The sequence below is a fragment of the Notolabrus celidotus genome, chromosome 22 (genome assembly GCF_009762535.1).
Source record: "Notolabrus celidotus isolate fNotCel1 chromosome 22, fNotCel1.pri, whole genome shotgun sequence".
NCBI classification, from domain to species: domain Eukaryota; kingdom Metazoa; phylum Chordata; class Actinopteri; order Labriformes; family Labridae; genus Notolabrus; species Notolabrus celidotus.
This window is the reverse complement of record NC_048293.1, coordinates 13,863,495-13,888,581: the sequence shown is the minus strand read 5'-3', so window position 1 is coordinate 13,888,581 and position 25,087 is coordinate 13,863,495. Positions and strand designations below refer to the sequence as shown.

At 41.7% G+C, this 25,087-nt stretch overlaps 2 protein-coding genes across 2 annotated transcripts; both read left to right on the top strand.

The window, feature by feature from the left end:
* The first annotated feature begins 13,203 nt into the window (after window positions 1–13,203).
* On the top strand, window positions 13,204–20,249 carry LOC117805835 (delta-like protein 4). The gene is made up of 11 exons (XM_034674406.1): window positions 13,204–13,668; window positions 13,765–14,016; window positions 14,577–14,634; window positions 15,154–15,417; window positions 16,301–16,361; window positions 16,813–16,943; window positions 17,060–17,229; window positions 17,492–17,711; window positions 17,815–18,556; window positions 18,639–18,747; window positions 18,877–20,249. Exons 1-11 carry the CDS (start codon window positions 13,615–13,617, stop codon window positions 18,880–18,882), a joined length of 2,067 nt encoding a protein of 688 aa, XP_034530297.1. The 5' UTR covers window positions 13,204–13,614; the 3' UTR covers window positions 18,883–20,249.
* Window positions 20,250–21,931: 1,682 nt separating this feature from the next.
* Window positions 21,932–23,912, top strand: LOC117806277 (glutathione-specific gamma-glutamylcyclotransferase 1-like). The gene is made up of 3 exons (XM_034675128.1): window positions 21,932–22,384; window positions 22,597–22,632; window positions 23,106–23,912. The coding sequence occupies exons 1-3, from the start codon at window positions 22,214–22,216 to the stop codon at window positions 23,523–23,525; spliced, it is 627 nt and encodes a 208-aa protein (XP_034531019.1). The 5' UTR covers window positions 21,932–22,213; the 3' UTR covers window positions 23,526–23,912.
* The last annotated feature ends 1,175 nt before the right edge of the window (window positions 23,913–25,087 follow it).

The following is a 25,087-nucleotide window of genomic DNA, read 5'->3' as shown; positions in this document are numbered from 1 at the left end:
ATGTCTGTCAGACACCCAGTGGCATCCAGCATCACAAAAATAATCTGAGTCTTTCATCCTGACATCCAGCTGTCCTCCCCAGCTGAGCCATGGTAACAGTTTTTAAAGGAGACTGATGATGGGATGAAATAAGACCAACAAGAGGGACGAACCTCTGCCATCAATATCAACATGAGGCATTCCAGCTGTAACAGTAAGACGAGGCTATCTCTGAACTATCTGTCCACTATACAGTGGAAGCACAGGCACTCCACCAGCTTCCAGTTCAAGATGACAATTTTTAGGTTAACTAAAGACAGATTTAAGATATTCTGCCAAGAAAATCAAATAAAGCTGAAGTAAATAAAATAAAATAGCCAAAAAATACAGGATCACAAATGAAGCGTGTCAATCGTTCTTATGATGAGCTTGACTTTATTGTGTTCTCATTGCATCAAGAGATGCAGAGTTAAACAAATGCACAGTCATTCCAAATAAGACATGCAGTATTTGTTCCTGTGCTAAACTGGAAGCTCTCCTGTGAAACATTGTGACATAATTTAAAGCAAACATGCTTAGCTTTGCATAAACAATCAAAGCTTGGAGAACAATCCACTCTCCTATAAGGGAGGAACTTCCTTCTGATTTCCCCTACACTTGCAGGAATATTGTTATTTTACAGCGCTGGAAGCTGTTTTCGTACTGAATCACGATCATTTTTCACACTCCTGATGACTGCCAGGGTCGCTTTTCCCTCGCTGTGCAACATATCCTTATCAAAGCAATTTTGTAAAACTTATTTGGCTTCATTTGGAAAGCGATGCGAGGATCTGCGTGTATCGCGGGCAGATCTCGTGGTTGTGTACTTTACTTAGATGGTTCCCAGCATACTTCAGGCCTGGCATGAGGTAGCAGGGAGTAAACCCAGCTGTGAACAGGGCCTCATGTGTGACCTGCCCAGGCTGTCCAGGGGGGAATGACTGCAGGCATAGTTAAGGGTGGGGGGTTCCCATGTCACAGCTAAGGGCATGCTGATGTTGTGGGCCTACTTTACAACATGTTTTTTTTTTCTCCTCTGACAAGCCTCTTGACTCTTCAGAGACCTTTAATTCGTGGTCCCACTCGGCTCACTGTCAATCTCTGTATCCCTGAGGGTCATTCCCATCCATGGGAACATTGGTTGTGACAGCAGGATTCCCGGAGGGGATGGTACAGGGTGGGGTCCTGTCAGAAAGTCCAGACCAAGCCAGAAATGCATAGTTTTGTGGGTCAGAAATTCTCTTCTGCAGTCAAACTGAGGCAGTTTGATTTAAGGAAGGGGGGGAGGATTCATAAGGAGTCGAAATTCGAAATGGACATGCCGCATGCACGTTCCAGGAAGCCTTGTGAGTAAAAAGGATGTGTCACCTCTCCCTAGAATAGATCAGTGCGCTGGGACCTTGATGATATAGGTGAGAGCATGAAGGCTGATTAAGGGCCAGGATGTGCGTGAGACATCCTCTGATGTTCAGGAATTCCCTCATTAAAGAGGCTGATGTCGATGGTCAATAGGAATCAGGCTGCGGAATAAACAGGGGAGGCTCCACCAGCAATTTCAAATAAACACACTTTTCTTATAGTCAACATGGAAGCGGTGGCTACAAATATGTGCATTACTGAAATGTACCACTTCCTTTCTACAGTCAGTTAAAAATGTGGTCTGTTTCCTTTACATTAAAGGGCCAAGACATACAATTGTTGATAAGCGCATGTGTTGCAGTCCACCAGTTATATAACAACCTCTCACTGTGCGCAGCTTGAAACTGAAGTGATGAATATGGAAATGCCATGGAATTGAAATAGCGTGAAGCATTCTGAATAAAGCATGAAATTAGAAAATGTCTTCCAGTTGCCTGTAGTTAACCCTCGGGATAATATTTTTTAATGGCCTGAATGGCAGCGATTACAGAGACCATTAGCATATCTGCTCAGTGTTTGGTTCACTGCTGGGGCCACATCAGGGCCCTGATTTTGTTGTTGTTTTTTTCTCTTTCCTGCCCTACCCCCCCCACAGCCCCCTCCCTCCTTCTCATGTCTGACAAATCGTTTCCAGCTAATTTACGATGGTCAAACTGTGGGAGAACAATACCACCGTGGTGGACGTAACACGGTGCGAGCTCTACCACATGTCCCGGTGAGGAGCGAGGTGCTTGCAGGAAACACTTGCTGAGATAACAAGATAGTAAGGAAGGCAGGGCCACTGAAAGGCCAAGCTGAGGAAAACATCCATGGAGAGGCGCTTTAAACTGAGTGTCATGTGGACATATTGTACACGTTCTCAATCTTTACCTTTTGTTTAAAAACAGTGTTCTGCTGAACTGTGGTGGAACATTTTGACTTACTCACACATACCTCTGCTGGTTGAGATATGAAAATATGAATTTCGTCCTTGACTCAATGACTCACTTGGCTACAAATCAGAACCTATGACGTCAGTTCTACTAAAGCCTTTCCAGGACAAACTAGCAAGGGTTTGAGCGCTCCAGGGAGCTACCGTCGTGCATCTGTTCGCATACACACTCAGCAATCGATTGTTTTCCCTATGTGCGTCTCCCATGCACACACACAATGCTCAGCCCTGCCTCCTGGTGAGAACAAACATTTGATAAAACAGTTGAGTTGTGCATCTGCAGAGGTTGATTACATGTATTCAGACCAGATAATCATTCTCTGGATCTCATGTGTGCTATAATTACAGATAGCACCTGTGCCTGGCCCACCTGCTGTGATTACTAAGGATGCCAAGCTGCAATTTAACCACCATTATAACAACAGGGGAAAAGGAAACATTCAGCAGCAGTACAACTCAATAATGTTTCTATTAAAAATGCTGCTGGGTTTACAGCACGAGAGGAAGAGAATTGTCTCACTAGAATTCCTGGAAAATGATCTGCTTCATGAAAACATTTAAAACCCCTGACCTCCCAGGAAGATCAGCATTTAAATCTCGCCAGCTGGGTCAGGGTTGAGCAATACAGGTGACACTGAGGACAGCAGGATCAAGGTTATCAGTCAAGCTAATTGATGAGCCGACTTGTTTTCGCTGAGCCCAAGTATAGGCACGAGGAGGAAAAGGAAAGCAGTCTTCAAGGCTGCCATGTTTGTGTTGTGAGGACAGAAGTGAGAGGTCAAACCGAGCCCAGGGTTTTTGGGGGTTATTAAAACGATCCCTCTCTGTTTGACAGAGGGTACGTTTCTCCACTTCAGAGTCGTTTTGGTGGGAAAAGAGAAATAGGGAAGTGGCTGGCCCTCTTAAGATCAATGAATGTGGTGGAAAAAGGAGTGGCCCAGGGCAGCCAATAGTGGCGGGGCCGTAGGGAGCTGTGGGGCGATAACGTAAACAAGGAAACCACCTGATGTGAGCGGGGTCACATTAATGCTCAATCCTCCACGCAGGCAGGTGCTTCCTGAGTCCTGCTCTCTCAATCAGTTGAGCCGTTTGCTGCATTCGCCACTTGCTTTCTGTTTTCTCTCTACTTTCCTTAAATTATTCGTCAAAGCATGATTGCACGGTTTCAGATCAACCTGCAATCACAGTGCAGAACAAACATTCAGGGTCAGTAAAAAGCAGACTGAAATTCACTGAAGTAATGACACTCATACCGGCAGTAAAGATAGGAGCAGCTCGCTGTTTGTGACTGGGAGAGCACACAATGCATGATGACGAGTGTGTTTTGCAGGGGTCTGCGTGTGCAGATAAAGGACCTTTACTTTGAAAGGCACAGTCAAATGAGTAGTTTGCACAGACAAAATGCACGATTCCAGCGACAAATACTGACAATGCTTTGTCAAATCCCAGCCCACCTTTCCTTCTGCTTTTTTCCCTTCTCTTTCTTTCTTTTTCGCTTTGCTGGTTGGTCTGGGATTGTTTTGTGCTGTCCAACGAGGAAGGAAGTCGGTGTGAGAAAGTGCCTGTTTTTTTGAGACCAACAGGAATTGGCCTCATCACAAGCGGTTCCTTTTTTTGCCGCTGGAACAATGCACTGGCGTCACACCCCTCGACTGGACCTCGGCATTTCACATGGAAAAATGTTCCCAGAATTCCGCTCCCAGGCTCGGGGTAAGGCCGAGGATGGGGTGAGGGTGAGAGGGCGGGAGGTGGAGGGCGGAGGGGAACGGCTGTTAGCGGAGCCTGAAGTGGCCCCCTGGACACTTGTCACTACCACAGCCAGAGAAAGTAAAGTCACATTTTCAGATGATGGCACGTCAACAAAAGAAAAACAAGTCTTAGATCTTCATCTTTTAACACTAACCCTAAGAGAGCAGAAGAGTCATCGCTTGAGTTGTTGTTTTTTTAACCTTTACTTCACACTTGTCATGCAACTTGGGGTATCAAATGTTCTTGTTGATCAAAAACAACTACTGTCTTCATGAGGCATGCAAATGACTACTTCTGGGAAGATGGAGTATATAAGTTTAGACCTTGGGAAGATAATAAAACATATTGCCTTACTTCACACCTGAGTATTATGTTAGAGTGCCCTTCAATCTGTCACTGAGAGGTGCAAAACAGTCATTACTCACAATGCATTAGAAGTCAAGACCTTGTCATCAAGAGTCAAGCACTAAAACCTCTTGGTGAAGTGATGTGATGTCTGAGTTGTTTTGAGAAAAGCATATTAATGAAGAGTTGCACAGGTAAGCAAGGTCTTATTTTAGAGCGGGCATTAGCATGTCTACTTTTTTCCTTTAGTTTTATTAAAATTGAAATTTGTACAATGAGATTTTATCAGTTAGTTCACTGCACAGAAAACTCTGAGTTGCGGATTTTTCACGGAGCAGTCATCATATCTGCTGTTCTCTCTGATTGTTCTTTTGCATTACACCAATCGGCCATAACATCATGACCACCTGCCTGACGTTGTGTAGCCCCCCCTCTTCTAAGGTAGGCCTCTAGACCTCTGAAGGTGTGCAGTGGTATATTGCACCAAGACGTTAGCAGCTGATCCTTTGGGTCCTGGGAGCTAGGACGTGGGGCCTCCATGGATCAGACTTGGTTTTCCTTGACATCCCACAGATGCTCAATTGGATTGAGATCAGTACAATTTGGAGACTAAGTCAACACTGTTGAGTTTCTTCCATTGCAGCATGGACCAGTTCTAATGCTCACATTGTAGGCACTTTTTGGTGGTGGACAGGGGGACAGCAATTTATCAATTTTTGCAGACTCACTGCATCATGATATGATTGTTTTCATGGGTTATGTACAAGCGGCAACCTCCAGTCTTAAATTTGAGTCCAATGCGGAAGTGCTAAAAACTGCAGTTCAATGAGGATCCGCTTGAGGCTGGCTCCGGAAGTACCGGAAGTCACATACACATAATTGGGAAAAAGCCGAGCTTTACAGCAGAAATAAACATGTTTACAGCCTGGTACAAAAGACGAGTGTAGTCTGGATAGCTCATTTCTCGATTGGCACACACTGTACGGGGGGTGAATTTTTTTCTAACGCAGCAATTTCGAAGATATTGAGATTACGAGTCTTCCAATGAGAGGCACAGCTGACTGGGGGAACACTGTAGCTGTTGGCTAGGAGGCTCAAACTCTGCCTCTTTATGTCACACTGGCTCAACAGCAGCAATATGGCTGCCGCCGACGATTGGCCTCAAACAGCTCTTCAGAAACAGATGGGTGACATCACGGATCCTACGTCCATATTTTATACAGTCGATGGTTATGTATCAGATATTAAATAGTATCATGAGTTACCCTGCAATTCCCGTCCTCGGTACAACTGTGTTGAAGATGGCTGTGAGAGGATACGCAGTGAGAACCTTATCAGTTGTTTCACGTGTATTTATACTGTTCTGAACTATGGTGTCTCAAATAGTAAGCATTTTCCAAAGCATAGATTTGATAGTATCAGGACCTTCCAATGTATAAACCTAAAAACACACACAGCTCTACTTAACATGGTTGGCATCACAGCACTTCCCTGTTCTTTCTCCTCTCTGGTTCCACAGCCTGGTGCTGTAAGAAAACAAATGACCTCTGCTTCAATGTGCAAGGTCTGCACTTACACTATCAGTGTCATTCATCACCCAGCTAATAAATCATCATGGAGTGTATGAGAACTATGGAATCCAAACAGAAAGATTAATTCACATTCAAAGTGTTCCAGCTTTAAAAGAAAGACATCTACAATTCATGTATGTGCATGAAGGAGCGGCATTACAGGCATCGTTCTCTCAGTACGCAACTTAACAGTTCTTCCCTCATAAGGAAGAAATCTGCGTTTTCAAATATGTGCATTGAAATTTGCTGCATTTTTAAATGAGGGAGCATGAAAAGCATGACATCTTTTCTATGTCTGGAGAGTACAGGGTTCTTGAGAGATGTCATATGGTGGACAGAGACATGAAAATTGCCTATGAGAGCCAAATCAGAGGAGTAAGAAGTGAGGCAATTGGGAGTCCCTGGGTCAAGTTGGACAAACAACACAAAGCCATTAGAATTAACATTAGCCATATTTAGGCCTGACTGCAAGGGAGCTCCTCCTGAGCCACAGAACTGAGGCTGAATGCATCACTGCTCCGGGACATCCATCAGCCCCTCTACACAATCTCATCAGAGAAGATCCAACATCAATGAGCCTTAACTACACAAACAGGCTGCACCCACTCCTCACCACCAGCTCCCACCGAGAGAATCAATCAACCAGCAGCAGTCAGGCCTTGTTGTCTCCATAAGAGGCTGGGTAAGCATTTATTGAGGTCTGTATGATGTCAGGCGTGGTGTGAAGCCAAACTGCAGGAACACAAACTGGTCGTGGTAATGTATACATCTTCCATCTGTGCGGTATACTGCTGTTAATATCAAGGCCGGGCCATAAGTTGGATAACAATCACTCCACACAAAAGGGTTTGCATCTGTTGTTTGTCCTGCAGAGGGGAGATGGGTTTGTGTGTATGTACACAGTAAGCAGTTATGAGGTCAGCTGAAGTTCAGCAAGTTAAATGGAATCCAAACAAAAGGTCACATTTGACTCTCTCGACTGCAGAGAAAGATCCTGATGTCTTGTAGGACAAAGATGAGGCCTTACAAAGGTCCCTCACCTTCAATGAGCTGTTTCCTCATGTGATACCCTGAAACATAACACTCCCACAGAATATGCAAGCAGACCAAATTTCCAAGAACTTCTGTTTCATGCAATTGTAAGCAAAGGTAGGAAGCTGCTTGGGCAGTGGGAAAGGGACAAATTGGAATTTCAAATCGTCAAAGGAAAAAACACCGGACCTTCCAGAAATACTTTTAGATCAGTCTATAAACATCAACAATAATAACGTGGAGGTAAGGAAGTGCAGGAAGAAACGCAGATTAGAGATCATTAAGTGTCTGGATAATTAAAGCTGAATCACAGGCTCTTATCGCACCAAATCTCAGCATCTAACAGACTTGCATGCCAAGGTGAAATTACTAGACGCTAATCATGCTGATGGTGTTCAGTGATTGTGTTGAATTTCCCCTAAGGCTAAATCCATCTAACTTTGAAGATTGATATTGGCTTTTACTTTGATGAAAATTTCCCCTGATTCACAAAGCCAAGCAACTTTAACAAAAGACAATTAATCCGAACAATTTCAAACCCTCTCTGTGGTGCATCTGTGCTGCCAAAATCACTTGAGGACACAAAGATCCCATTGTGCAGCACATTAAGGGAATGCACCTGTTCACACCTCATATTAACAGGTAGATTAGTGTGTGAATTGCAGGCCCTAAAGGCCTGAGGGTGCACAGTCTCGGGTTGATCTCCCTGATAGGTTTTAAGAGCCCTCTTCACACCAGCATGCTCTTTCCTATTCTCCATTTATCTCTTTCCTTTTCCTGCTGGGAGGTTTTGTCTTGCATTTGGCTGTGATGCTTTGACTCCGACCAGAGAGGATTTCCTCAAGGCTACAGTAGCTTCTTCCACGCACACAATTAGCACTGCTGGTAATCACTCAATATGTGCTTAGATACAAAAACATGTTTGGTTCTCATGTGTTGTGTATCTCTGAGTGTCCCCTCACATTTTTATTTAGTTATGCAACTGTTAGATCCAACAAGGAATGTGATTGGGCGAGGGGAACTTTGTGAGTGCTTATATAAGGTGCATTTAGACCAAGAGTTCCGGGGTCTTTTAGCCCCCAGAACTACTTTCCCCGGAACTAAAAGGTTCCTGTGCCCCCATTGTTGTCCGCCTGCTGAAGTCCCGGGTAGATTGTGCAAACCAGGCCAGTGACTTATGGAGAAAAAAAATTATATTAAATAATATTTTGAAATCTTGATAAAAGACTAAACTAGTTTGCATTCCCAGGAACTCCCTCTGTGTTTCAACAACTGTGTAAACTCCACAAACACTGTTACGTTCAACCGAAAGTCCCAGGACCTTTGAAAATTTCTACCCCCCAAGCAGGGCCTTTTCAGGGGGGAGATTATCTACCCCTGAACTAAATTTAGACCCTGGTCCCTCCAGTTGAAACTCACGTAGTTCAAGGTTAAAGTCCCTAGTTCCGGGGTAAAGTTCCTGCAGTCGAAAAACGTCTATAGAGTATAACGGCACTGGGACTTTTTACCAAACATATCACTCCACTTGAGATATGCTGAATACTCTTTATAAGCATTACAGATAGGTCTAGATTGTTCCATCACACAGGCCACTCAAGTAGAATCTTAGTTTTTTATTGGTTGCATGAAAAAAGGAAACATGCAGATAACCGTACATTATACAAAATGTAGCACCAACAAAAAATGATCAAGGTGAGTGGGGCATAATGAACAATTAAATTAATAAAAGAAGCCTGTTGTTGTTTATTACCATCTAGTTACTGAATAACTGCTGAGTAAACAATGTTACACTTGAGGTCATGCTGTTATACTGACTATTACTATCAGCTATAACTATCTTTAGAACCTATCACAGCCATGCCAATATTGAGCACTCCTTGTAGTGCAAAATTTCGTATTTGAAGTGGAAGCAACAGCGAAGTATGACAGAAATATACTCTAAAAATAAAAGAGCATATGCCTAACTGTAGCAGGAAATGACATCATTAAGCTAGAGTAACAGATGTGCTAATGCCTATCCCTGCTGACTCTCCATGTGTCAAAGGTGGAGCTGGTCTGTTAGGATCAATACCAAGAATTGAAGGGGAGGTCCCTGTCTGTTGGAGAGGCAAGAATGTACCGCTGTTTTTTTGGCACACTGGCACACAGACAGCTGTTACACAAACGGCCTCAGATCACCCCAACCTCTTTTACGCACTTCAGCCCGAGCAGAAACCTTTAAACCCCAGTGTTGTTGAGCTGTAAATTACACCACAGGCAGTGATTATGTCATGATGCAGCTGTCCAGACGTCTTCTCAGTCGCTGCACTCAGGTGTAGTGACACCAATATGCATCACGACGTTGTGTCGGTGACCCAAGTGTGTTGTTAGTTGTGCTGTAAGGGTAGAGGTGCGCTGACACGGCTGTGTTTTGTCAACAACGTAACAAGAGGGTGGTTGGAAAGTTCCATAGCAGACGAGGGTTCTTGGTAGACAGGCACACATATAATGTCCGGGTCCTGAAACTCCACATCATGTCAGCGTAAAAGTTTGAAGGTTCACACTGAGTGAAAACAGACGTTCATAACAGATGTTACAAAGGTAATTTATGACACTTTTTAAAACTGGCAATGCAGATGCCAGAAGACACATTTAAATACTTACTCAATGCCTCATATTGTATAATTCAGAGCACTCGGATACTCTTGTTTTTATTAACAGGCTGTCAAACAATATGCTTCATGTCCTCTCGTTTACAGCAGTAAATTTAACATTTAATCCTTGGCTTTTGCTCTTAAAGTTATCTGGAAACTCTATTTAAACCCTAAACACCCACACAGCCATTTGATCAGTTTTGGCTGAAACAACCCCCCCTCCTTCAGAAAATCTTTGTTGAGTTTCTGTGTATCTGAAGGCAGTATACAGTTAATACAGGGCAGCACAGTGCCGTGAGACATGGAAACCACCCTTTGCCTCTCTAATTGCGGCAGCAGGTGATTTCTCCTTCGAGGGTTGACATGCTTAGATGGCTCAGATCCGTTGGCAGCGCACATCAAAAGCCCCATTGATTGGCTGGACAGATTGGGGCATAGAGATCAAATGCTCTGTAAAGAAGTGTTAAACTGCCCTGTGTTAAACGAGGCAGACTTCTGGGCTAAAAGGGGCCATCTGTTGGCACTGTAGCTAATTTCCTATTGCACTTGCCCAGATTGTTGAAACTATTGGAAAACTGGCCTGAGCAGGTCCAAGTCAGACCCAGAATATGATGATTTGTTGATGGATGGTTTTCTCAGTAAGCACTTCTACAAAAATTTAAATGTTTTTTAGGTCTGTTATGTAACTTGTCACCTGTGCCATCAGGTTCTTCTCACTGAAAATCAACACTAAACACAGATTGACATTTAGCAGGGGAGAATTTAATTAAAGAGGTCTTTGATCCCTGTTTTATTGATGGGGGAAACATCAATTCCAATGTGTTTTGGAAATAGATAAGTATCAACAGAATGTAGGGTGAGTGTTGGCCACAGTTTTTGAGCAAGTGTGTTTTGAGTCACTTGCTTACATTTGAAAAAGAGAGAGAGCCAAAATAGAACATCCCTGATTGGATTATTTTATTAGCATTTTGAGTTATAACATTTCAAACATCTTGTTTAAATCTTTTTTCTAATGGGCAATGAGCTTTGCTGGGAACAAACATCAATCTACCAAAGAACTAAACAATTGCATCAGGCGGTTTCTTATAAATAGAAACTTGCCTAATAAGCCCAACAGTCCAACAGCACTGCCATACCTCAATATTTCCAAATCAAAATGTTATTTTTTGGGATCGGATGCCAGCTGAAAAGCCATGGAACAATCGGAAATCAGCTTTACAAAACACTGTCACAGAGAAAAATGAAGTCCTATACAAAGCTGAGATGAAGCTGTTGAAGGCTGAAATCTGTTTCCAAAGATGTGTTTACTCTCGAGCCACACAGTAGAGAAATGGCCTCTCTGAATATTGTTTGCATTGGCCAGGAGTAAATAATGGGTATAGCTCAATTTTACTCTGAAAACCCCAAATTTCAAAAGTTGTAACATTTAATGGTGCAGATGTGTGCGCTGCTCTTGCCATGGGCACTTGAAAGCCTGCATCAAAGATGCTATGTCCATAATTTTCAAAAAGCATGTCAAATTTTGATTTGTTAGACCACAGGGCATTTTCCCACCTTGACTCATTACATCCTCAATGGGCTCGAGCACAGAGGAGTGGTCAGTATTTATGGTTGTAGTTCATCCAGTCTTTCAGTCCTTTTATATACACAAAAAATACAAATTCCTGAGATTAATAGATAAGTATCAAAAGTGAAATCACATCTATATCTGACGCAGGTGTGTATTTTTATTCCTTTTTTATTCTGCATCTTAAAGTTTCAATCCAAGCATCACTGCCTGTTTAGCACAGTCTAAAGCTTTATGAGGAACAGTAACCTGAGGCCCAGGACAGAAACCTTAACCATGCTCCATCAAATATTAAAGTGTATGGATGTTTTGACGTGTATGAAGGGAGAGCAGGAGCACCATTACACAATACACTTCTACCTTCAAAAGAGATTAATGAGGCTCTAGAGGCCATGGCAGTATTATAAAGTAGTAAGAAGCCTCACAGAAACATGAATGAAAGTCATTTTTATACACAAGACATAAAAGGGATTCAGGATTAAAGCGCTGTGTGGGACTGCATTGATCATCAATGGTGGGAACTTTTTTGATACAGCAGAGCCATGAGATGTCCGGGCCTCTTAGTCACACTGCTCCACACTCAATAGTCCATTGTCCCTGCCCTTAAGTGGAACCTCAAACCTATAAGTCAAAGGTGGGGGCTTACAGATGAAGTCATCTCAGCAGGAGAGCTTTTCAGCCAGACACCTTCATGGTCAGGGAACAGCTCCTGAATCCTGTTCCCTCACTGTAAATCCTCTCAGACAAGTTGGTCTGCTACAGGGGTGATAAAGGCAACAATGCCTGTGCCCAGCATGAGTTTACATGTGATAAAAATGTATATGGCATCTGGATTTATTTACTCAGCAGCCTTTATATACTGTTTGGAGTTCATTTTCCTTTCTTTTCACATGAAAGTAATTTTTTCAACCGGCTCTAGATGTTAGTTCAACAAACATTGTTGAGCTACATGTAGGATACAATCTCAACTTAAATGTATATAAATCGTCTTTCAATAGAAGGAATTATGAGTTACAATCTAAGATAACTGTCTGAACAGCTGGGTGCTTGCACTTGTTATGGTCTTTTTCTTTAGTATAATAAGCAGACTTTAAGTTACATATATGGAGCCTCTTCCTCTGGTTACACAGCATACAGAAAGGCATTGGAGTGTGAATTTATTTGTGTGTGTTTCTAAATGTTTATCCTCCAGTAAGTTTCCAGAATGATGATTCTAAATAACAAAAGACAGCTGACTCAAAAAAAAAGTCTGTAAATATTTTGAGGAAAAACAATTACTTTAGTAATAATTTCAAGCCTGCACTCTACTTCTTAGACTACTCATATTTGCTCATTTTACGCGCCAAAGTTCGCAAAGAGCGGGTTCTTCAGGTGATTTATGAGTGGGAAAATGTGTTTGCAACAAAAACCTATTATTCCACAGCTGCGGAGTTGTTTCCCGCCCCGTGCTCTTTATCTTGAATAAATACAAGAGACAAGAGAGGAGGTTGGGAGGTCACAACTGTAAAAGGGGCACAGGCCGTGCGCGTAAAGACGCACCAACATCCACAGATCCCTAGACTTAAATAAATTACTTTCTCACGGCTTTTTGTTTTTGCTGACAAAACTAAGTTTATTGACTTAACTTTTAAGTATTTCCCTTTTGTAAATCGTAATAATACATTATTTACCTTGTTTTTTTTGGTTTACAGTCAGTGTGTTTGGTTTGAAGGAGTCACAATCTGAGCGCAAAGCAATAAAAAGTGCACTTTAAATGACCACACAACGCCCATTTTAAAATAATAATGTGTGCCTGCACTTGTTATGGTGTGATGATAATGATGTTCTAAGCAGGAGAGGGGGGGTTGAGAGGGGAGTGGGCGGTGTCTCGTGACTGACAGTGTCTGTAATGGCACCATACTGCCGTATATAAACTGGGAGGGACGTCAAACATCCTTCACTGGGAGTCACTTTGAGCTGATGCTCCGCCACATGCTCGCATCATTGTTGGCAACACCAGCCTTACATCAGCACAGACGACTCTCTCACACACGCACGCACTCACAAACACACACTCTGACCGGCACGATGGATGGGCAACAGAAAGACCGCAGACAGACTCACTTGTGGATATTGACGTTACAGATATTTGTCTAACCTCAAGCCCTGGATAACTCGGTCTTTGCCAAATTCTTCCTCTGGATACGGATCGTGGAGCTGGATCTTGTCCACAGGCTTCAGAAGTCGGATTATATTTATTTTGATCTCTTCATTTGTCATCACTCCGTTGTCACTACTTGGAATAGGAGCGGGGTTTTTTTTTCTGGAGGACAAACTGATTTTTAAGGATACGCACATCAACCCTAAAGGATGGCCGTTTGGTTCACCTCTTTCCTCGCAATAGTTATGACATTATTTACTCAGGTAGCCTGATTTTTAAATCTTTTCAAATCAGGAAATAGTTTTACAAAGTAAATGTTACTTTTTTTTTGTTGTGCTCACTTTTTTGTGTCCTTTTAGGTTCTGGGATCAGGTGTATTCGAGATAGATCTCCATCACTTTCAGAATACTAAAGGTTTGCTGGCAAATGGACTCAGTTGCAGCGCATCTGGCTGCAGGACTTATTTCAGGGTTTGTTTGAAGAACTTCCAGACGGTGGTGTCACCTGGAAAGTGTTTATTTGGCAAAGTCACCACACCTGTTCTGGGCACTGACTCTTTCACCATGCAGCTGGACGCCAGGTTGCGTTTGCCGCTCAACTTCACCTGGCCGGTAAGAGCACCTGTCCTGTTAGAAAAATAGCTTGGCGCAGTTTTAGAGTGAAAACAACCAAATACATTGATACCAAATCTGATATAGTTTTCATTGGACTCATTTTTGTATATTGATTTTAAGAAAAAATGCCCCATTGACAAAAATTCCCATCGGATATATTGATATGGTAGTACATTTTTTTGTGATTTTTTTTAAATCGTATACTTTACTATTTTACTGACACATCAAACCAACATAAAAACGAGTTATTGCACTGTTAATTGCGCTTACATACAATTTAATTGCCATATATTTGCTTTTTGATTCCAGCCATTGTTGAAATTGAGTTGTATGGTGCAACTTGGGTGTGAATGAACGATACAAATTGTAAAAATGAGAGCATTGTTTGTATACAGTTACCTTTAAATCATTTGTAATATGTTGTAACATAATGTAAATATTGTATAATTGTTCAACCCTTTTTAGAACCTCTACTATTTTAGTAAAAATAATAAGATACAGCTAATTATACATTATCTATGTTTTGCTGACGTTTGTTCTTTAATTTGTCCTCACAGGGTGCTTTCTCATTAGTTATTGAAGCCTGGCATTCTCCTGCAGCGGACCCAACTGGAGGTGAGCAGACGCACTTTGCCCTTTTACCACTAGAGGGCGACATACAATGTGTAGCGCATTAACCACCGACCGTGTAGTCCTATAGGTGACTTATTATCAGCATGTCACACATTAAGTCAATAATCCTCAGTCAGTGCGATGGAAAAATGCATCTGGCATTTTCATTGTCATGGATTCGTGTTTGTTAGGATGCCTTATGAGTCACACGACAATTCCTTTCAATCAAATCTCTCTAGCACAATCGCACTTCCCTTGTTTTATTTTGGGAGTGCATGGGAAAGTGTGCAGGCTCAAGTGAGAATAATGAAGCCTTGCCAAAATTCCCATGACAGCCTTTTCCTGTATTTTACACCTTTTTTGTTAGGTCCTTCATAACAGGGGAATAATGGTCACTTGTGAAAGGAAAGGGACCTTTTAGGGGGCAGATTGTGTACTATCAAGGGAATGGTTACATTTATCAACTACGCCACAAACTGTATTCAACTTATCTTTATATGTGCTGTTTTCTGTTCCTCGCAGACACCACCAACCCTGAATTGTTGATTAGTTCTTTTGCCATCCAAAGACAGTTGGGAATAGGGCCTGAGTGGTCCCCGGAAGTTTCTAGCGGGACGCAGTGCGAGCTAAGGTACTCATACCGGTTCATCTGCAATGACAATTACTACGGGGACACTTGCTCCAAAATATGCGCTCCGAGGGACGACCACTTTGGCCACTACACCTGCAAGCCTGACGGGCAAATAGCCTGTCTACCGGGATGGAAGGGAGAATACTGCCAAGAACGTAAGCAATATAGTAAAGATACCATATGGACACTTTCTTTTGTTTGTGCTTAAAGGTCACAAGGCAGGTTTTAGTCATTAGTTTACACGAAAACTAGATTGAAATTATGCGTAAAGTAAAGGCCTAAACTGTGACCTCATTTATGCATATTCAAAAATAAGACATTGTAGTTCAAGGGACTTTGGTATTCCGGTTTTTATACGGATTGTCTCAATATTGAGAGAATAATGCGGCTCTTTTTCAAGTGTTTAAATCTGTAAAAATGACACATTTTAAATTTAAAGGTAGATTAATGATAGGCATTTTGAGGGTTTCACTTCTGATTTGGCTGCTGCTTCACAACAGGTTTGTTTTTGTTCTTCTGCACGGAAAGCAGCAGAAAACAATGAGAGAGAGCTGTTAACATGAAATTTGAGGACACAGAGGCTCCTCGGGTGCACCTTTTCTGTAGGCGCGTGCTGTTTAATCCAGGGCGGTGGTCGCCCAGCAGCGCGCGCCGGGGTTAATCGCGGCATTATCGCCCGCCACGCGCCACTAAATTGCGGGCTCCATTGTTGAGGCGGTGCAGGGCAGCAGCTGCAAACAGCGCTCGCACTGCCCACAGCTAACAATGGGGCAGCTGTCCTGCTTTTTGTGAGAACAAGCATCTGCTGCGCACTAACCAGCCGTTTAACACTATGAAACCATGAAAAATCAATGACACATACAGCACAGGGCAGGCGCAGCAAATTATATGTTCCTTTGAACTGGTCAGGTAACAGGTTTTATTGTGATACAGGAATACAGTTAAAAGTGATGAAGGCCTTATATAGAGCTTGTTATGTATGCTTAATCGGAAACATGGAGCATTAAATATCTTTCTCTTTGTTTCTTCCTCCTATAGCTGTCTGTCTTGAGGGGTGTAACGAAAGAAATGGAAACTGCACCATACCTGGAGAGTGCAAGTGAGTATCCACATAGGCTATTTATAGGGTTCTTGTCCTTTTATAATGTTTGAATGTTTATTTATTTTTAAATATTCATTTTTATTCATTGTACAGAGCAAACAGAAACGTCCTGCAACGAATAATATCTATAGAGCTAACCTTCAATAGGAATAGATAAAGCTTTAAAGAAAGTTCTTCTGTCTTACCAAAAATACATTGTAACGTATTCCTTGGTATTGTCTGTATGTATTGCTGTATTAAATCATATTTGGGAGTACTACCCCTTTAGTATAGCCTTTAAAAGACAACAGTGTGAAAATAATATACTCTAACCAACATTCTCTCTCCCTAATGAATTTGCTTAAGAGGTACTCAGTGTGCCTTTGACTTGTGTTGTCATAGAGTATGAGATAAGTGTGTTTTTGTGTGTGAACCACCACTCATGTTGTTCTGTTTTGTGTGTGAACAGATGCAGAGAGGGCTGGCAGGGCCTCTTTTGTGATGTGTGTAAACTTCATCCGTCCTGTAAACATGGTACCTGTAAAGAGCCGTGGCAGTGCACCTGCAAGGAAGGCTGGGGAGGCATTTTTTGTGACCAAGGTGTGAAAATATCTCATTCTTCAATCTGTATGAACAAATTAATGAACATGGAACAAACAAATGAATAAGAAAACTATAAAATTGCACAAACTAATGTTTCACCCCTTTGTTTACAGATCTTAATTACTGCACCCACCACAAACCCTGTGCCAATGGGGCCACGTGTCTGAACACAGGCCAGGGAAGCTATACCTGCACCTGTCTGCCAGGCTTCACCGGGGTCAACTGTGACTTGGAGGTCAGGGAGTGTGATAGCCAGCCCTGTCGCAATGGAGGCCACTGCCTGGTGAGTCCGGAAGTCTCTCTCTCTCCTTTCCCACAACACAGGCTTTCCTGTTTTTGTTTTTGCCGTGGTCTATCTGCTCGTCCAGGAGGATGCTATTGATTGTCAAGTCAGTGGATGACCCAGTTCACAGAGCGCATACTGTAAATAGAACTCAGACGAATGATAATGGGGGTTGTTGGGGCAGTCTTGAACAGGAAGTGATTTTTTTAAAAACATGTGACAGTTGGCTTTTTTGATAAACTTTATGTGTTTCTCCCTGCAGGACTCTGAGGGTGGCTATAGGTGTGTGTGTCTGCAGGGGTTTGAAGGGACACACTGTGAACACAAGATGCTGACCTGCGCAGATACACCCTGCTTCCATGGTGGCAGGTGCAGAGAGAGGGATAATGGGCAAAGCTACGTGTGCGAGTGCCCTGCAGGATACACTGGACTTAACTGTGAGAAGAAAATGGACAAATGTACCTCGCTGCAATGTGCTAACGGTAAATGAAATCCTATCCTGTCACTGCCTTTCTGTACATTTGTGTTTGTTATTAATTGAGTCACAAGAAGGGTCTCTATAATGCTGTTTACTTTATCCTATAGGTGGACATTGTGTGATCCACGGTAAACTCCACGAGTGCAGCTGTCGCTCAGGCTTCACAGGTCTGCGCTGTGAGATCAACATCAATGAATGTGCCAGGAACCCCTGCGCAAATGGCTCCACCTGCATAGACCGCATCAATGACTACACCTGCACCTGCCCCCCAGGGTTCACAGGCCGCCACTGTGACAAACCAACGGACCGCTGTGCCTCCAAACCCTGCCTGAACGGTGGGACCTGCACCTCTACAGCAAAAAGCCTACCCTCCTGCATCTGCCCCGCCCCTTACAGCGGCCCCCAGTGCCAGTTCGACAATGTGCCTTCACCCAACACACCCAGCCCCACCATAGGATGGGATTCATATGACAAGCTAAGCTTGGTGGCCATAATTCTGGGAGTAGGCCTGGTGGCTGTTTCGGTGCTTTGCTGCATGGTGGTGGTGGTAATACGTCACATGAGGAAGCAGAGGAAAAAGGAGCAGGACTCAGAGACCATGAACAACCTCTCCAAGAGTGAATTTCATAGAGAGAACCTCATTTCCCCTCTGGAGCTCAAGAACAACAATAAAAAGATTGATCTGGAGGTGGAGTGTCCCAGGGAAAAGTCAAATCACAAACACATCAACCATTACCACATGGACTATAAATCCTCTTCGGGGTACAAGGATGAACTGTCACTTTTGGACAAAGATGAACACTGTGAAAAGACAATAGAAGAGAAAAAAGATTTGAGTCGAATGTACAGGTATGTTCATGCTGTATTGCAGCTATAATTGAAGATTTAAATGTGTGCCCTATAACTCATGTTATGAATCTTTCCTCCACAGTGAACGACCAGAGGGCAGAATATCAACAATATGTTCTTCCAGAAATTCAATGTACCAGTCTGTCTTTGTATTAGCAGAGGAGAAAAATGAATGCATCATTGCAACTGAGGTAAGATTTAATACGAATTTCATCCATTTTCCTATCGCTTTGGTGCCTGGACTTATTTCTTAAACAGAATCATAATTTTATTTTGCTGCCGACTTAATTATTGAACCGTATTATCTTTGTCTTTTTCAGGTATAATAAATGGAGGACATTGTTCACTGCAACATTGGATTTCTAATGAACTGTTTACAAGTGTGGAGAGACTGGGATTTATTTAAATGCAAGTTGCTGCTCTTGAAAACTTGATAACTGGACGGAGCCGGTGTGCTCTCAGACTTCAAACAGAAGTAAAGCTACTAAACTTTGTGAGAATGTAAAGACTGAAAAAACTGTGGGAAATAATTAGCAAATCTGACTTGTGGACGCTTCTTTCGATGTTGTCCGGTCAAACTCCTTGTCTGCTCTGTGCAAGTTCACCCAAGGGCTTCAGGCCGCAACGCTTTGCCTGATTAGAAGAAGAGGACTATCGTGATCAACTCCTCTCCACCTTATTGCAGTAATCAGCAATCAACAAATCAATTTACTGCCAACAAGCCTGGTGGAGGAGCTAGACTTTTGCATTTTCTGTGGCCTGCAATGCACTATGCAAACAAAGACCAGCATTGTGCTGAATCAGAAAGGGACAAACTACTGAAAACGGTTCATTTTAGAAGAAGTTTAGCGTTATCACTTTGTAAATCCTCTTTTATAAAGAATGTATGCAGCCTAGATCACAAAGCCTTATATTCATGTTTAGGTAAACATAGTGCCCTGCCTTATTTTGATTCCTTTGCACAGTAAAATGGAGATAAATGACAAAAGATCAAAAGATGCAATATGCCTCAGCTGCATGCAGGGAAAGTCATGATAAGGCCTTGTTTTTTATGCAAGATCACCCTTAAATAAAGACAAAGAAATACATGAAGTGACTATCGTACCAAGGACGCCTTCGAAGGAAATTACGGAACCAATAATGTTATTTGTAAGATTAGTATTTCAGTAGTTATTTAAGAAACACTGATCTTTATATGTTTTATAAGATTATTTTGTATATACTGTATATTTATATGTCCAGATTAGAATTATGAATCTGTTTTTGAGTTGACCCAAGAAAGGTGAAATTATTTTTAAAGGTGTCTGTTTTATTATTTTTTATTATAAAAAGAAACAATGAATACATATCTGGTACACTGTTTGTTTGTTGGTCTTCAATGGTTGAGTGTACATGTGGTTGCATAACAATCCTTAATTTAAATGTTGGAATTATCTAGAAAATTAATTTGTGTCACAGCTGGTGTGGAAGTGGCTTTATTATCTATAGATCCAGGCAGTCCTATATTTGGCCTGGTAGCATTTCTAATGATTCCATCTCTATGTCAATGATGTCTGTGTCGGTGTGAAGTGAAATCAATGTGCTAGCAATCATTCAGTGGACAGTGTTGTAATTGGCAGTGATGTAAGGACAACAAAAGGATATATATTTAAAGAAAATATTTGTATGTGAAAATAAAGAATACTTGTGATCTTTCCACAACAGTGAAATGCTTCTCTAGACATATAGTTAATTTATCAGAACATAAACACTGCAGATTAGATGTGAAATGTGATGGGGAGGTGATGGAGTCAGATTTAGATTCAGGTATTGTCCTTTCAGTACTGGAGTCTGACCATCGCAAAAATGGGCCTCACAAGCCATGATGCCAGGGATGATGATAACCCAGAAAGTTACAGTGTCACAAAAATAATGCATTCGACTAACCTTAGCTTGCACCTGTGATAAAGGGGTGGATGTGGCTCAGAGGTAGAGTCTCTCAATCGGACAGTCGGTGGTCCTGCAGTCACACATCTAAGTGTCTTTGGGCATGACCCGGCCTCCCAAATTGCTCCTGGAGACAAAATCAGTGATGTGTGAGTGGGTATGAATTAGTTAATACTGATGGTCCTCTACAACAGTATCCATTTTACATCTACGTGTGAATGGGTTAATGTGATGAGTAATGTAAAAGCGCTTGGAGTGGTCAGAAAGTCCAGAAAATACCTAATTAAGTTGAAGTCTATGTACCATAAAAAAAAATCACTTAAGAGTCCCAAGAACTGAATAGTGTATCTAACCACCACTTGGGGGCAGTACACTTTGCATGAAGTTGAATCTTCTCTTTTTCTTCTCCTACTCTCTGCTTATCATATTCTTAGTCTTGCATGCAAACACTGGCAGAGGTCAGAGTGTGTTGCAGTCAATCATACATGATCATCCTGTGGGGACAGACAGACTTTAGCAGAACACAGACACTTAATGAGCTTAGAAGAACAGCGCTGGTATAACAGTCCCAGCTATTTATATGTAATGTGATTACCCACAGGACTGCTGCAAACTGACTGTTTGACACTGAAGAGTACAGGAAGTACTCTCATGTTATTGTCCCAGGAATTGAGTTGTAGCAACAGGAGTGGCCTAAATACCTTTCATTGTGCTATTAAAATATAATATATGTTGCGACAAGGGAGTTTTAAACTTATGAATGTCAAATCTGCATCAGAAATGAACTAAGTACAAAATCATCATTGCATTCAGTTAACTCAACTCAACTCAACTCAACTCAACTCAACTCAACTCAACTCAACTTGATATATATATATAGCACCTTTCATACATAAAAACATGCAGCCCAAAGTGCTTCATAGAGTAACAGAGAGACAGAAAACAACAGCAATGGTAAAATTATAAAAGGCATGATTATAAATAAAATACTTAAAGTTAAAATAAATAACAAGATCAGATGACTACAATAAATAAATAAATAATTAAATAATATAAATATATTTTAAAGCAATGATTCGAATAATAATAGTTAAAATAATAATACAAATAATTGAAAAAAAATATTAATAATGCAGTCCAGGGCTAAAAATAAATTACTCCAAATTTAAAGTTAGATTAAAAAGGTAAGTCTTAAGTTTACTTAAAAAAAAAAAAACAGTTAAGTGAAACTAAGTTTAAGATTGTAATAACTTTGAACCTGAATGACTTTTCTATGATAAATTCCTGTAGGCTTAATTCAGTGGTCCAAACTTTTGCATAGTTGTGTTTTTCCCAACGTTCACTGAAGTGTTAACACTCAACAGATCTTGATTGGTGCATTCGTGAGCTAACCCCGCCCCTTTTTTATTTCATTGGTCGAGGCCGTCTGACGTCTCTGAACAACAAATACACGTGTTTGTACAAATATAGAGAGGAGACAGGGACACTATCGCCACATCCAAGCAGTATATGTGTTGGCACTGGTATTTCAAGAGGAAGTTCTTTCTACAGGGTTACACACAGATTTTACAAGATGTTTTTAAAGCTTTATTGATATAATTCTAGTAGTGACAGCAGGAGGATGTGTCGGAATGTATAGGACAAAAACAAGATAAGAAATACTGAGGAACAGCTTTATTGATAGAGTAAGCATCGTAAAAGTCTTTAAGTGACATAACCAAAGCTAACACAATGAAGCCTAAGGACATCATGAAGGAAAAGAGCAGCCTGTGGATATTTGGATATGGCTCCTTGGTTTGGAAACCTGACTTTGCATACAAGAGAAGCATAATCGGCTACATCAACGGATACAAAAGGCGCTTCTGGCATGGAGATGATTTTTACCGAGGGGACAAGGAAAAGGTGAGATTTCATCAGTAGGTTCCTTTCCCCTTGTACATTACATTACCACTACAGCCTGTGCTCTCCACGTGATTCAAGTATTTCAGATTATTTTAGCATTTTGACTATAAATGTGTCCATTTATCATGTATTGTTTTGGATTGTGAGCCCCCTTGTTTTGTTGTTGTTGTTGTATAATGTGCTGAGAAGTCTTGTATCCTTTTTATTTACAGCTTGGCAGAGTGGTAACACTTGTGGAGGATCAGGAGGTAAGTGAAGCTCACAGTCTATTATGGTACTGTGTACAGCATGGATTAGCAAAATTACCCCCTACATGCTACCATTTAATAAAGAAAACATTATTTCAGCCCAATCACTGCAAGTGAAAAGGACTCAGATTCAAAGTAGACTTATCTTATGTTATCTTAGATACAGTTAGTGGTATATACTTTGTTATATCACATCTGCAATGCTTTATGGCAATAGGAAAAACTCATACTGTTCACTTTTTACATCAGCTTGGACAAAATATGCAATAATACTACAATCGATTGTTAATAAATGTACAGTATATCTTCACATTTATATTAAGCCAAGCAGTAAATGCTCACACACTAGTCTTGGACATTGGCATGTTGTGCTTTGCATGTAGAACCAATAACATAATGTATTTGTCTTTCAATGAAAATGCTGTAAAACTATGCTTACTACTGTATCTGTGATCCCTTTGTTTGCCCCACAGGCTTGCACATGGGGAGTGGCCTATGAAGTGACTGACTCCCAGATAGAACAGTCTCTCCAGTACCTGAACATGAGGGAGGTTGTGCTGGGGGGTTATATAACACAGATGGTTGAGTTCATCCCTAAAGAGAAACATCACGCTCCTCTACTGTCCCTCGTCTACATCGCTACTTCTGACAACCCCATCTACCTTGGCCCGGCCTCTGACATGGAGATTGCCGCCCAAATCGCCATCAGCCGGGGTAACACGGGCAACAACATCGAATACCTGGTCCGCCTGGCCGAGTTCATGAGGCTATACTGTCCTGGGGTGGAGGATGAGCACCTGTTCTCCATCGAGGCCGCTGTTCTGAACATTTTTGATGACTGTGGGGGGATCAAACCCCCAGAACACATGACACTGCTGCTGGGAGCCTCATGAAATACAGCCACTCTATAAAATAATCATGCTCTTCTTCAGGGGAAATGGTAGTCCTGCAATCAATCTTTAAGGGTCTTTGGTGCTTGGAAAAGGAAATCCCATTTTTATATTGTAAAAAAAACAGGGGCAGTGTACAATGTTTTTGATCTACAACATATCTTCTACCTTTGACCTTAACTCTTGTGACATTTGCAGCAGAGAACTCAGTGCATGCTTTCCTTTAACTGCACACAGACTCCAGAAGCAGGTGAAGCTTTTAAAAACGCACACTCAGAGATGTTTTCTCCTCTTAATTCTTAATGTCTTACTCCTTTGTTGTAAAAGGGTCTCAGAAGCACTTATGTACATTTTTTAAAATGTGTTTTAATAAAAACACTCAAATCTGAATGAATTCCATGGGATGTATTGTGTTTTGCAGCCAAGTCTCCTGTATAGATAAAGCTTGTGGTTTACTGCAGACCCCTTGGCCCCATGCTTGGCCTCATCACATGGCGAAGACACATACAGCTGCGGTCTCTGGCATGCATGCATGAAATGCTGACTTTTCCTTCTAAGCATGACATGTTAAAGACATAGGCCGGGCCTCTTTTTGTGTATGTTACCCTCTACACGTGCCTTATTTCAACATCACTTTCTATTCCTGACCCAATTTTGTGCACTCTAGAGCTGTTCTTTGCACTTCACATCTCAACTAGCAAGCATACAAATACATTTTCTTTCATGGTAACTTCTTTACCCTCCATAAACAGCAGTGGGTTCATCTTTTAAAATACTGTTTGTGCAGCCAAGTGTCCCTCAAACACAGAACACTTTCTGCTGGAATCCACTTTTGATACCAGTGTTTCCAAAGATAACAACCATGTCAGTGTGAATTACATGAACACATATACAATGTGGAAAAAATCTAGAATTTCTCAGCTGGTTATATGTATGAGTAATACATAAAGATATCTAAAAATTTCACTGAATGTACAGAAACCTCAGAGGAATGAGAAAAGGCCAGTGCAAATCTATAATAATATACAGCAGTACTGCAGTGTGTAGTGCACACAGCTAGGGAGAATGGTAAACACCATGGAAGACTGCCTGCCCTTACAGTATAGGCAGAGTGTATAGGGGCTAGGTGAGGGGGTTGGGGTGCAGATAGGGTTTCTTTTCCTGTCTGAGGCACTATCACGTTTCAAAAACATGTGCACATGCAAAAGTCAGACACATGGAAAGACTGCTTCCAACCTTGGCCAAACAAGCCTGTATTTAAAGGAGCAGAGTTCTGCAGCATGCAGCTCTACATTCCTCGAAATCAGCTCAATACTGGGTCAAAGGTTTGGGCTGTGAGACAGGAACATACAGTGCCCCAAGTGCTCACGTGTGTTGACCAAGAAATGCAGAAAGACATGGACATGTGGACACCTGATAAGAGCAGTGGTCATTACAAAACCAATGCACTTCTATGTCCAGTGGTTGTTTTTTTTAAAGGAAGTGATAAAACTGATGTATGGGAGGTCTACTTGTTGCCCCTGCTATTGCTAAATACACACATAAAAACACTCAGAGAGCAGAGT